Source organism: Typopeltis vanoorti, chromosome 15 (genome assembly GCF_054136105.1).
Source record: "Typopeltis vanoorti isolate ZY-2024b chromosome 15, IOZ_Tvanoo_1.0, whole genome shotgun sequence".
Lineage (NCBI taxonomy): Eukaryota > Metazoa > Arthropoda > Arachnida > Uropygi > Thelyphonidae > Typopeltis > Typopeltis vanoorti.
Genome location: NC_143563.1, coordinates 104,320,087 through 104,334,457, shown reverse-complemented (window position 1 = coordinate 104,334,457; position 14,371 = coordinate 104,320,087). Strand labels below are relative to the sequence as shown.

General features: G+C 35.9%; 1 protein-coding gene across 2 annotated transcripts in view; it reads left to right on the top strand.

Moving 5' to 3' along the window:
- The first annotated feature begins 2,085 nt into the window (after positions 1–2,085).
- Positions 2,086–14,371, top strand: part of LOC150099050 (uncharacterized) — a 38,089-nt gene continuing 25,803 nt past the window's right edge. For both annotated transcript variants that reach the window (XM_090405645.1, XM_090405644.1), the window contains exon 1: positions 2,086–2,490. In XM_090405645.1, the coding sequence (XP_090261771.1) occupies positions 2,293–2,490 (198 nt within the window). In that variant the 5' untranslated portion in view covers positions 2,086–2,292. The remainder of the gene's footprint in view (positions 2,491–14,371) is intronic.

Here is a 14,371-nt window from a genome sequence, read left to right as displayed (position 1 = left end):
CATCAATAAACTAGCCTTCTTGTCATTCTGTTAACTGTTGCATTCACCGTACGGTTCCTTTACGATACAAACATAACCCAAAAAATAATTATTCCCAGGAATTGTTCCCAATTCAGTATCTGGATACGCTCGTGGAACTGCATAACCCTGCATCGCATTGATGCAGCTTCTTATCCGCACTCACCTCATCGTTTTTCTCACTTTACCTGCCTTTCGAGAAATGCGGGTGGAGATACGAAGTACAGTTCGATCATCGAAACGTTATCCGAACCAACAGATGCCAATGCACTTTACACTGCGCGACATCGAGTATCCACTGGCAACGGAAAAACGTGTTACGAGCTGATGTGAACACACGTTACGCCATCCCTTTCTACGTTTCTCGGCAGTCCAGAAAGGAGGGAATGCTCTCCAGCAAGTGACAGACGCCAGGCACGTGACATAAGATCGCCGCAGCGCCACTCTCTTCTGTAAGAGTATTTTGCATAATTTTCTTTATCTTTCTTTATTGATATGAAATTCATTGAACACTTGGAGAAGGTACACGTTACGTACACAGTAAGGGTAGTACATGCGCAGTCATAGTTCTGAAATTCATGCAATGCAAATTTCGTTCGATGCGCTCAGAGGATGTCAATGGAAGCCGGAAGTGGTTACTGATTAACACTCTGTTACTGCAGAAAAGATCCCCTCCCCTCCTCAAGATGATTCTGAATGAAGAGGCAAAGCTGATTCTTGATCATTTGTTAAATTGTTAATAATTTCCTGCTTTATATTCAACAAGTCGGTAACATTTTAAAGTAGAGATACACGAGGAGCTGTTTAACGAAAAAATTTCTACCTTCAACAAATGGGGGGGGGGAAGAAACCATAAACCTGTCTGTATAAGACTGAAATAAAAATTGTTGTATTTCATAACCATAAACCTGTCGTAGAACCTTTATAAAAACCTTGCAACAAGGTGAGGCAGTCGGTTTCATACACAATTTTTTTTCCTTTAAATGTCGCTAAATCTACATTTAAGAAATCCAGGATCACCAACTCGGTGGATTTAATCGCGTGCTTTCCTTGTATGTGAATTTCTCTGAGAATCAACTTGGACAGCTGATTAAATATCACGTTATAGTAGATCGAAGTTTTCGATGTATCAGCTGCCTCTGCTGATGGAATGTCGTAGCATCTATTGGAATCCCATAATTGAAATATTTGAAATATTATTGTTTAACCTGAATTATGCATTTTAATGCTGTAAATGGTATATTACTATCCCTGTTTAAGTGTATTTCTAAGTGCAATAAGCTAATCAAAAAGTGATGTACAACTATTGAATTTTTTATTTCGAAATACATATTATGAACATAATACAGCATCTTAAAATAAAAAATTTTAAAAAATGAAAGGGAATATGAATAAATATAGGAGATGACATAAACTATGAGTGTGAATATATACAAACTGACCTCATACTTTGTATAGTGAGTTTCGTCATTGTATGCATATTGATTTAGGCTGCGTAGTAATGCACGAGCTGTTCGATTTTATTTATTTACTGTTTTTTTTTTTTTCTCGAGAGTTGATCTTTTTCGCAGACAAGCAGATTTTTTTTTCTCTCCGAAGATAATCACAACTCAGCAAAATCAACCGATGGAACACACACAATAACCACTAGTTTGGATTAGTATATTCTACAGGGTCAGTTTTGCTATGTTGGAGGTTAAAAATCTGTTTCTTCAGGGAAAAACAACTTTTTCTTGTCTGCCCTGAAGATCGACTAACTATGGAATTTACTGAAAAAGGCCTAATAGCGAACCTATCCGCGAAAGTGGTGAAGGCGAAAGAGGGTCGAAACTGGCTGCCTATCGATTTACAAATAGCTTGGAATAAAAGGCTGCTGCCTATCCTCCTTGTGGGGGAAAGCGGCTTCAAAAAACTTCCCGCAGAATAGCTAAACCACAGAAACTTACGTTTGCATAAGTTATATTATATTGTAATAAATTCTCATTAAAACTTATGTTCAACAGATGTCGCTAGTTATATATTAGAGAGAGAGAGAGATTTGTTTATCACAGTATCACAATAACACCAACAGCTGCAAACGTTTTCCGCGATCATGCACAATTGTGGATTTGCTAATATTCGTGTAAGGTAATAAAAAAAAAGTAGAGTTCCGATTTAATTTTTATTCATTTTTTAAAATTATATTCCCACATTCCGAAAAGTATCATGGATTTGGTTTCGTTGTTATCGAAGAGCAAATGGGATATTTGTGTGAGATCATGATAAGTGATAGACATGGCGACGAAGGTAGACGGCCGCTCCGAATCAGACTTGCACTTAACTGAAATTCCGCTTAGTAATTCTTCAACAGCAACTGCAGGAGCGCCAGATGAATTAGCCAGCACTACTTTACCTCGTATTAAATGCAACAAATGGAATTGTAATTGTCTTCATTTGACATCACCGACAGCAATTCTGGAAATATCGGAAATTGTGAGTAAATCTCTCTATTAATAAATTATTACGCGTCGTTTTTCATTGCTTGGAAACTTTTTTTTAAATTTAATATATTATGACAAATACTGTAATTATAGTAAGTATTAACTAAGTATTATTAATTTTCATCAATTCATACTTTTAATGATGCGATAAAATTCTCAAGTTTCTGCACGTGGTTGTAAATAATATAGGAATCCAAGAGAGAAAAATATCTTATAGTCAAGATATCTGAAACGTTGCGGGAGGAGACATGTTGTACTACTAGGGATTGCCTCCCGAGATCTGCGAGTGTTCTGAGTGGAAGATTCAAACGCCAGAACTCTTGATCCATATTACCACAGAGATTTTCTATAGATTCACATCCAGCGAACATCACGGCGCATTACCCTACTGGAACACAACTGGATGATGGTCACCATGAAGGGATGCACCAAATCAGTCAGAATAGGTGGGTATTTTGTCACATTCATAGTACGGCTTATGGGTGTCAGGGCTCTTAGAGATTCCTAGGAAAACATCTCCATACCACAACACTGCTACCTACTGCCTGTTTCTTCTAGACCAACATCGGAATGATTTTTCTTCCCGGGTTTTTGTTTATCCTTTCATCTACCATCCACACAGCATAGCTGGAAACGAGCGACATCTCCCCCAAAGGGGGGGAAAGGCAACTTTTTACCCGTCTTCTGTGATCCAATAACATGTCTTAGATGCAAACTGTAATAATGGGTAGATTGCTGTTTCACATTCTTCCGTCTATGGACTTGCACAAAGACGACAATCTGCGTTCACCACAACGATCGATGAAGCTTGGGCGGCCACTATTCCTCTATTCTTAGAACACCAACTACAGCACTCTGCGAACAGCCTACAATATTGGCAATTTCCTGGATACTATTATTCTTCGAACAACACTCTACAAGCAAGCCTTTTTTCGAAGTATTGTCCATGTGGATCAGCATCATTGAATGAACAGTATGTCACACACCTCGAGTATCAATCTGTATGGCTTACACTTGATAACGGTGCCACCTTGCACGGCGAATGGCTAGTTGTGAAATAATGGTGATGGTCGTAATATTTTGACTGGAATGTTATTATAGGTTAAAGGTTAATATTTCATGGTGAACCTAATATAAATATTAACTTTTGTTCACACTATTAAAATGTACCTTCAATCTAGAAAATTTCAGTGTATAAACTGCTAATTAAAATAGACTATAAATTAAGCGTTTTTTTTTTTTTTTTACTTCCGCCATTTATTTTAAAGTGGCTAACATTGATTTCGAAAATTAATATCTGCTTCATGACCCACACAACTATCGATAAAATTTCATCAATAATGAAATTATATTGACAATTCACCACTCATTTAGTACTTAATCGTATTGTCTAGCTCACGTGTATATACAAGTGTATATTATTATTATTATTATTAAATATATCTGAATATCGCACCTTTTCATTCTTTTCCCGCAAAAGAGTTGATGCCCACTAACATCACTTTTCTCTATTTATTTATTTATTTATTATTATTATTTTAAGTTAGGAAAATTTGTTTTCTTCTACAACATATTACCTTATGATTGTTTCGTTGATGTACACTGGATGCTTTGCAAGCTTAATCGAATCAAATAAATAAAACGAATAACTGATTCGGATGTGCTTATTTAAACGCTTGTTTGTGTGAGTTTAGAAGTGACGCATGCCCTTTAGCCCTAACTAATCGTACGTGTGCGGCTCTTAAATTATCGAATGTATAATATATATGCAAATTTGATGGCATAACTAGAAGTGTCTCAATGATAACTAGCATAATTCAGAAATAGAGAAATCTAGCGAAAACCCGAAGTATGACATTTACAAAAGCAATTATTTATATGGCGTTTCCTCCCTTTCCTCCCCTTCCCAATTGGAGCGAGTTGAGCCCCCTCATGGGGGGTTAAGTATTTATGGCTGTTTAAATAAGCACATAAGTAGATCCGTGTGTTCACGGGACCGGTTTGCAGGATGAAAAACCCCAGATAAACTATGGAAAAAAAGCCCTGCAGCTCACGCTCAAGACCGGCTAACTTGACTAATCCTGAAGCTCCTCACATCGGCAACGGGAATCGAACCCAGGACACTCCTTCCCCAGGCATATGGTTACGAAGCGCATAACCAGTAGGCTAACCGCGCGAACACAAAAAGCACTAAAATAATAATAATAAAAGGGTACTGGCATACTAGTACAAAGTGCTACCATTACATTAACAAAACTATTTTCTAGGTTGGATTATTGTTTGCAGTTTTTCGGATCCCATAGAATCAAATTCTATGAGCGCAGAATTAACCAATTTTTTTTTTTTTTTTAATTACATTACTGTGCTAGTACGCATCTCCACTGGCACAGTATCGAAATATTACAACTCAGTTACCGAGAGTGTGAGAAACAGACCGCAAAATCATTTTTCATGGAAATTCTATCGAATAGCATGGTCAACAAATATAATTCGATAATGATGTGATTCAATAATTAATTACACAGTTATTTTTATTGGATTAGGCCACACTTGAAATTTCCTGGTGGCTCAATGGATTACAAAATAATTATCTTTCGCATTTTGAATTACTTTGAGTTCACCCGCCCGAAACCAACTGACAATGAACGACGTACGGAACTTGGTTATTAGAGGAAAACAAAAATCAACTCAGTTATTTTGAGTCGTGGAATATCCGTATCCTGTGTGTCCTCTGTCATTTAGTCTTAGAAGAATCTGACCAAAATAACCATCGATATAATACAATAGTATAGAATGGACAGTCAATGGTTTTTGCTGAGCACTACTTTTTATATTAACATTTGTAATACTTGTAGAAAAGCGCTTCTTTTCTCTCCCCCACTTTTTGTTTAATTGCAGACGATTTTTTTGAACAATTTCAGTTTTACATTTGTATTCAAAGGGGTGACTATTCTACCACTAAGGCTTCTCGTTGTGAGGTTAACTAGTAGCATGTAAACTAATATAAAACCAATACAAACATATACGAGTTAAATATTTCTACAACTTAAAATCGTTTCATTTAATGCACGAAATTTGAAATAGAAGGAAGAAAGTAAAAGAGAAATAAATATTTACTACTGATATTCGCGTGATTTATGCATGTGCGTGATGCTGTAAGCAAGATCAGGCCGACACGTGAAAGTATTGCGTTTCGAGTTCTAACAATAAGAGGTAACCTAAACACGGTTTGTGGTTGCTTCATTTTTATCTATTTTTAGGTAAAGCTAATATGTTTTTAACGGTTGAAATATAAACCAAATGAAAAATATAGAAAGCTCAACATATATGAAATTCCTTGTCCCCAAAACTACTTTATTTGATAAAATTGAAAATTAAAAAAAAAAAAAAAAAAAGAATCGACGAAGTACAAAAAATTCACCAATTTTACATCAGTCAACAACTAGTTTAAGAATATATACAGTAGTATAAGTGGAATGGGAAAAAATTAAGAATTCTTGAAGTACTACCGATATTTTTTGTTTAAAATTTCTATTACAGTATAATAATATATTTTGAGCCTCTAAGTATTTAAAACTCAGAAACTCGAAACTTATATTATTCTATTTATTAAAGGAATGTAAAGTTATAAGATTCCTAAACATGGCAGCATTATTAGCCCAAGGGAGAAGAATTAACTTCTCCCTTTTGCTAATGATTTACTTCTGACAAATGAGTCACAGAAAATGAGCTGGGGGAGTGTTGCGCGATGAAGTTAATCGGATTATGTCAGCAAGAGTCGATTTTATTTTTTTATTTCATCTTTTCAGTTTGTGTCACTGGGAATAACAACGAAAATGCCACCTTCACTGCAATTTTATATCTTTAGCGAAAAAATTCACACCATATTCCAAAAGGGGAGGGGAGGGAAAATGATAATTCTATTGGTTAAAATAGAATGTTGGTTTGCCAGCGGTTTATGCTGTGTCTCAAGTCACAACACTTTAACCACCACTGGTTAGATTTTCTGGAATTTTTTTAATATATATTTAACTCCCTCACATATGAGAGGTTTAAGAACCTATACTACATGCTAATACCTTGAGCAGACAAGTGGTAAAGAAAAGGAACACACACACACACACACACACAGTTGTTTAAAAAGTATGGGTAGATTTTTTTTTATCATGTCACAAGGATATAATTAAATTTTAATTTCTCTCTTGTTTTGATCTGTTCTTGTCTAAGCAGCTGTTTTTATTAGATCTAGTTTTGTTTCGTTTTCAGAACAAATATTTGTAATACGTCACAGTTTGTAGACTCATTTTCAATCCTGAAATCTCATTTTGAATCCTGAAATTTTCATGTGGACTGCGTCCATCAATTGGTAACCAACTGTTCCAACAATATGACGCAAGGGGACGCAAGCGCTAGTGTGATACTTTTAATGCGAGGGAAATCACTTTCAAAATTGCATTTTTATAGGCAGATCTTCGTTCACCTGCTGTTTTTCTTGGGTATAATGGTATGTATTGAAAGATCAGTTCTTCCATGGCCTAAATCCTCGAATATATATCTTAAATGCAACTTTTCCGATCATTACAAAGAATGATTGGGAATCCTCAAATAAACATAAATTTTGCCTTGGATTTCAACGGTAGCATGTATAACATTAAACCCCACCAAGTTATTTTCGTTTGCAATTAATAATAATGCTAATTACTTTTCGGTTTTCTTTATTTTCGCGTATAATGCGTTTGCGCAGAAGAAATAACACACTCGCCTAGGAAATGCTAGTAGACGCTGTTGCATTTTTTTTCTATTGTTATTATTTTTTATAGACTGAGAAGTCCTAATTCCTTAATTGCCGTTTCCTGCATAAGCACAAATGGCAGTTGATGCTCTAACATACGTAGTGCACAGAGCTGAATCTTTTTAACTTCATGTTCTTTTTTTATAAAGCGTCTTAAGAAATTAAATTAAGTATTGATGTTTTAATTTTCATATCTAAAGATAATGCTAAGAATTCAGAATATATATGTAGTATGAATAATAATATATAAACGACTATGAATTTAATAATATTGGAACCCTGTGCTAAAGACTAAACATAAAACTTTCTCAAGCTACCCCAATAAATAGGGCAGTGGTTCACATTTACTTCCACCTAAAGGCTGCAGCGGGTTTCAAACCAAGATGGAATTTGGAAGCCGCTTCCACTTGTGGGTCGAGTTGTTTTACAATAATTCAAGTGAACTAAACATGCATGAGTGAAATTTCGAATATATAAAAAGTGCATAGTTTGACATAGCGATAATAACGCAATCCTTTGATATTGACATTATTTCAATTAGAATAATTAGTTTCGCCTTCATAAGAAAGAACAATGGGTCATTGCTTCCTTCTATTGAAAAAGAACTGAGTTCAATTCTAGTCGTGACGAGAGCAATCTTCATATGGGCTTTTCAATAGGTTAGCCGATCTCCTACGGGGTAACAGGGTTATTTTCCGAGAAACTCGAGTTTTTCATCTGCATACAGGCAATTCGACCATGAATCACACACAATTTACAGACAAAAATGCTATTGTTTGTTGTTGGTGTGGGCGACAGATGGCGTTCTGTGTAGTTGTAGGACTGAGTAAGATAGACGGGGAGATGTGTGTTGTGGACTAGAGTAGAGTGCTCTCCTACGAGGAGTCCTTGGACATGTCAAAGTGATAACAATATAACGTTCATTTTCATTCCGAAGTTCTTACTAAGTCAGAAATTCGAAGTTCGAATTTTTGACCAAAGCCTTTTGCATGGTAAGCACTAGCTTCAGTTTTTTCACAGCTCCACGTTCACATTTTTAAACTCTCGATGAGGTAAAATCTCATTATTCCTTTTCTTTTATTTCTTTTAATTAAAAAAAAATGTATTTTTGCCGTAAGTTTAATTTAAACGCAGAACGTTTAGGACTCATCAGTACTGAAAGCAGAACTTATTGTTGTCATGGGAACATCACGTCGGAAACTTTTTATTATTATTATTTTACGGAAACTCATATATGACAGCTGATAAGCGATGATGGATTGAGTAACTTTTTCTTCTTATATTAAATCCACACGAAAGATTGCGAAATGAATAGCATATCACTGCCGTGTGCGTGGATTAGAGAACAAGAAGAATCTGTTGATGACGTGTTTGTTGAACGGCTGAAAGTTATGCTCTGTGGGAAAGACAAAGAGAGGGAGACTGTTCCAAAGGGGGGGAAAATAATTAAATACGAGGTAGAAAAATTGTTTAAAGCTAGACATCATCATCATCAAATTCCTGACATATACCCTCAAGGGGTGTACAGGATATGACAGTGATAGTAAAGCTAGACAGTAAATGGATAATGACCAAAAGCTGCCGTGTTCTCATACAAGAAAGTTGGAGGAATGATAGTAGTCAATTCAACGGAAACGGTAGTTGATCATCGGAGGTATTACGTTTGTCTAATAAGCGTGATACAGTAGCAAACATACTAATCCGAACAATCACATTTTAAAGAAAAATTTTAATTTCGCAAGAAAATAAGTAATTAATTAAAAATAAATAATAAGTCATTAATTCGCTTAGGCATGGACTCTACCAACGTAGAACACATTTTTCTTATTTTTGCATCTCGAAACCATACTTTTATAATGGATTGTATTAAGTTATCCTTTGTATCACAATTTAATTTTCCAAGTCTCTTTTTCACTACATCCCACGAATTTTCTATTGGGTTAATGTCAGGAATGTTATCTGGCCACTGAAGCAATCAGATGTTGTGATTTTTGAGGAACTCTTTCGTTTTTTTTTACACAAGTGATCCTGGACCTTCATGTGTAAACGACCCCCAGAACATCTCTTTAGCTGGGTGTTTAGGAGCTCGTTGAAGGTGGGCGGTAGAAGTCTTCTCAGCCGCTGATTTGCGAACATAGTGTACTCGCTCTCCCTGGACAGAGACATGGCTCACTTATGAGAATATGACTTTCTTCCACTTCTCAACAGTCCAATCTTTGCATACTTTTTTCCGCTGGAGGAGCCTCTGTTTCTGCATAGCCTTCGTCAAAAGTTGCTTATTTTTTGGTCTGTGGGCAGTCTTCCCTGCGTCCAGCATCTTTTACAGACTGTCATGTATGAAACATTAATCCCACTAGCTCTCAAGTCTCTATTAAGTCTACAGCAGACAATCTCGGATTAAGTTTGCTTTTCCTAACTAGTAAGCGATCTTGACTAAGTGTATTTTCCCTTCTTCGCCCATATTTTCCTTTTTTATCAGGAGAAAAGGCATCAAAACTTCTTTAAAATCGCATTAACAGTATCCAAACCAACAACTACACTCATTGTCAATTTGTCTTTGAGTCATGGATGTGTGCTGAAAAACAGTACACATTTTTGAAAATTTTCTTGGAGTTATTTAAATTAAGGGGATATTGAATCCCACATTGTTTCAAAGCCGAATAACAAACTCTAAGCTAGGAATCAAAGAGTTTCATGCTGAATATAGTAACTATAAGGCAACTCGTATTGTAAAGTATATAAGTTCTCATCATTACAACCTGAGTATTATCCAGGTCTGCCTACTCACTGATGAGACCTCAATAAAGGTCGAAACCGGTCTGGGTAGTGACCTCCTTCCATAATGTATAACAGCATACATCTCCTAGGAGTTGTGTTTTATATTATGGAAAAATACTAAGGACGGTGATCAGAGCTTACTCCACCTTTGCAACGAGTTTCCCCAGTTTGTACTACCAGGTGTTGGCTTAGGCTTGGATTCGCCGAACGTTTATAGTTTACTATATTCGGCATGAAACTCTTTGATTCCTATCTTAGAGTTTCTTATTCGGCTTTGAAATAATGTGGGATTCAATATCCCCTTAATTTAAATAATTTCACATCTGAAGCCTTTTGGCGCTTTATTTCAGCTTTCTTGGAGATTTATCCATTTTATAGCTGCCCAACATGAATAAAACATTACGAATGTCAACTTATTTACACTATTAAAAACGCATAACACTATTAATAAACATCACAGAGACAGTTAAAATGCAACATTCAACCAAAATAGTGAACTAAATCCAGAACCGAAAATAGTAAACCAAAAACTTCAGGAAAATTTAGTTTCTTCGCATTAATTTGTTCTCTACTGTACTTTCAATAGTCATCTTACTATTATGTTCCATTTGAGACGGTGTCCCGTGCGTTCAAATACACTCTTTCCTGTGCCATTTGAGCAATTATAGAACGCCTATTAGACTTGTAGAACTGCATAATTTGACAATTCTTGTAGAGCTGCAGAACTCCTATTAGATCCTGTCCTATACTTTGCATCGATAACAAGCGATTTCTAATAAATATCATACATGGACTGTCTTTTCTGTTGATCATACTAGAAGTATACTTGTTTGAAGTAGCTCAGGTTTTCCTTTTCAAAGGTCACCTTTTCCTCCTCATAATTCCCCCCCCCCCCCGTATATACACACACACACACCACTGATAATTCAAGGAATACCAGTGTGTTACAAGCACAGTTTATTCGAACTAGACATTATTACCCTTCGGAACTTGTTTTTTATGTTTTTATTTATTTTTTAAATAAATACTATGAAGAATTCGTATGAATTTTATGTTACGAGAAAGTAATATAATTTTTCCAGCCTTTAAGGAAAATAAGCATAACAGTCACTTTAACTGCAATGATAAAATGAAATTATTCAATTTTTATTTATTTTTTTCGCACATTTGCGCTTTTGAGAGTAAGATAATGCTGAAATATTTCCCTGTTATTCCAGTGACTGCATATATAAAGTTCCACTCGGTTCACAGAGACAGATTAATGGACAGTACTTAACGCTCTCCAGTCAAGAACGTGTGGTATGCAGTTGATAACAGGGATGAATGACATTTTCTTCTTCTTCTTCTTCTTCGTCTTCTAGACAGTGAAAACCAGTGTCCATTTTGGATTATAGATAAGAAAGCATTAACGTCTGCGAGTAGGAAATTGATATTTCCTACTTTTCCAGATTGATATCTGCATTTATAAAATGTTCGAAACCCATCTTAGCAATTTTAAGTGGCCTGATTAAAGCAAACACTTTTAAACAATTGCATTTTTGGCAATTTGCCAAAAAAGAAGGCAATGGAAAGAACAGACGAGAGTTACTATAACGGTAATAGAAGAGATACTTTTTCTTATCAAAAACCGCCCACGATTATACGAAGTAGCCGGAGAACTCGACGCGCAGTTAAAAAAAGAGGAAAGATATGGGAGATCACGCACAAGTCTCTTTGTGCTAAACACACTAAATGTTCTGGAAATATTAAGCCTACGATTTTGCAGTGTTTTTTTTTTTTTCCTGCAAAACCAGATCCTCTGCACCAACATATTGAATGCCGACAATTACTGATCTAAAAGACGCAAGTCTAAAGTTGGCTATTCATGAATTTCTGCCTTTTTTTAAGCTGAAGCGAAGATCACCAAGGTTATTACATGTCTTCCAGTTTTTTTTTTTTTAATGATTTGTATTCCTTTTTGGCAATAGCCTCACGTTGGCACCAAGAAATCATAATATTTAAAATCCTCAATGAATATATCAAGCTTTTAGTTTAAACTCAAAAGTATAAAGTAAAACGATGAGATTAACTTGCAACCTTGATGTTTACAAACCCCGGATTTGCGAGTCACAAATCCTGGGTTTGTAAAAAAGCAGTGTAAAAAATTAAACTGCCTATTCAGAAGCTGTAGTTTACAGAAGTGTGACATTATATCACAAGACTTCGCATTCGGAGTTTAAAGTAAAAACTAGATATATTAAAAAATTTCAATGGAATATACGAGGGTGGTCTGAGAAGTTCTCGGCCTCGACCACAGATGTCAACACTATCGGCACGATTTTTTTTTATAAGTTGATAAATCTGTCATAAGCATCCGTGTGAAATTGCAAGTCATTTTATCTAGTTTGTTTTATGTAGCTGTCTGAAGCAAAAATCTTGTCTGTATCCTTGAAATGGATAAAACTGAATATCGTGCGGTTATAAAATTCTTTGTAAAATAAGGTTTAACGCCAAAAGAAATTCATTCGAAGTTCATAAAAGTTTATGGACACTCTTCTCCTTCGTTTTCGACAATTAAGAAATGGGCTGCCGAGTTTAAACGTGACCGTACCAACCTTGAATATGATCCACGCGAAGGACGTCCAAAAATTGTAACAATACCAGAAATCATTGATCAAGTGCACGATATGGTATTGGATGACCGGCAAGCCTAAGTGCGCGAAATTGTGAGACTATAGGCATTATAAAAGAACGTGTAAGATATATTCTGCATGAAGAATTGCAAATGAAAAAGCTTTGCACAAGATGGGTGCTGCCTTGCTCACAGCAGATCAAAAACGCACTCGCATGAAAATCTCTGAACAGTGCTTGGAGCGTTTTAACAAGAATAAAACTGATTTTGTGCGGCGATTTATTACTATGGATGAGACTTGGATCCACTATTACACATCACAATCCAAACAGCAGTCAAAACAGTGGACAGAAGCCGGTTGTTCCTCGGTTCTATCAGCAGGAAAGGTCATTGCATTGGTGTTTTGGGATGTCTTAAAGGCATTTTGTTTATTAATTATCTTGAAGAGGGTAAAACAATAACCGGGGAATTTTATTCCGATCTTTTAACCAGACTAGACGAAAAAAGTCGTGAGAAAAGACCAGGTTTGCAGAAGAAAAAATCATCTTTCATCAGGACATTGCACCTGCCCACAAAGGTGTTTTGGCAATGGTTTCTCATTACCAAAATTAAGGGATCTGCACTATGAATTGTTGGAACATCCACCCTATTCTCCAGATTTGGCTCCTTCTGATTTCTGTCTCTTCTCAAAACTAAAACTCTTCCTCGCTGGTCAACGTTTTTCTTCGAATCAAGAGGCGATTGCAGCTGTAGTGTTTGCAGATCTTACTGAGAACCACTACAGGACAGGATAATGGCGCTGGAGCATCGCTGGAATAAATGTATTAGTCTTAAAGGAGATTATGTTGAAAAATTAAAATAATTTAGAAATTATAAATTCGTGTTTTCATTGTTAGGCCGAGAACATTTCTAACCATCCTCGTATTATGCGTTTTTTTCAGAAACAGACCAAACTCTACTGGATATCTGCACTAAAGACTCAGGTTTCAAAAACATATTATAAAACAAGTATGGAAATGATCAATCGCAAAGAAAAAAAAATCGTTTCTTAAAGGCATACTTGTACAGCGACGTCATTCATATCAAAGCAAGTGAACTAAGAGAGCCTCCGTAGTTTGGTTGGTATAGACGAGCCGTTTTTTTGAAAGACCAGCGTTCAAATGCCATCTATGACGAGAGGAGTCTTTATCAATCGGAAGATGACTTTTGTTTCCAACCATATGGTGAGTTAGTCGGTCTTATACGAAGAGGAGTTTTTCGTTTCTCAAAACACGCAAACCGTACCCTGAACGCACATATCTAGACAAGCTACTTACTGAGAGATGGAAGAGATTAGAGCCTAACCATCTTATCTTTCTATTGCACTTTAGATATCTCAGGTGTAGATCCATAATAATTAGCTTCCTGGATGAAGATGACATTTCACAGGACAGGAATTGAACCACGAACAAATTTTGACATATGGCTGCAGACGAGTTTACTTATTTTCGTTTGTGACTTGTACTTTTATTCTATTTTGCCAAATTTGGCTACTTAAAAAATTACACAAGATAAGACAAAGCAATGCATTTAATGGGGGTCTTGTTGTGCATTGGTGAGAAATGGAGTGTAAGACTTTCGGTGCTCAGGTTTTATTATTGTATCATTCTGAAGCGTACAAACAAAGCACTGCCAAGTTTTTTTTCAAACCAG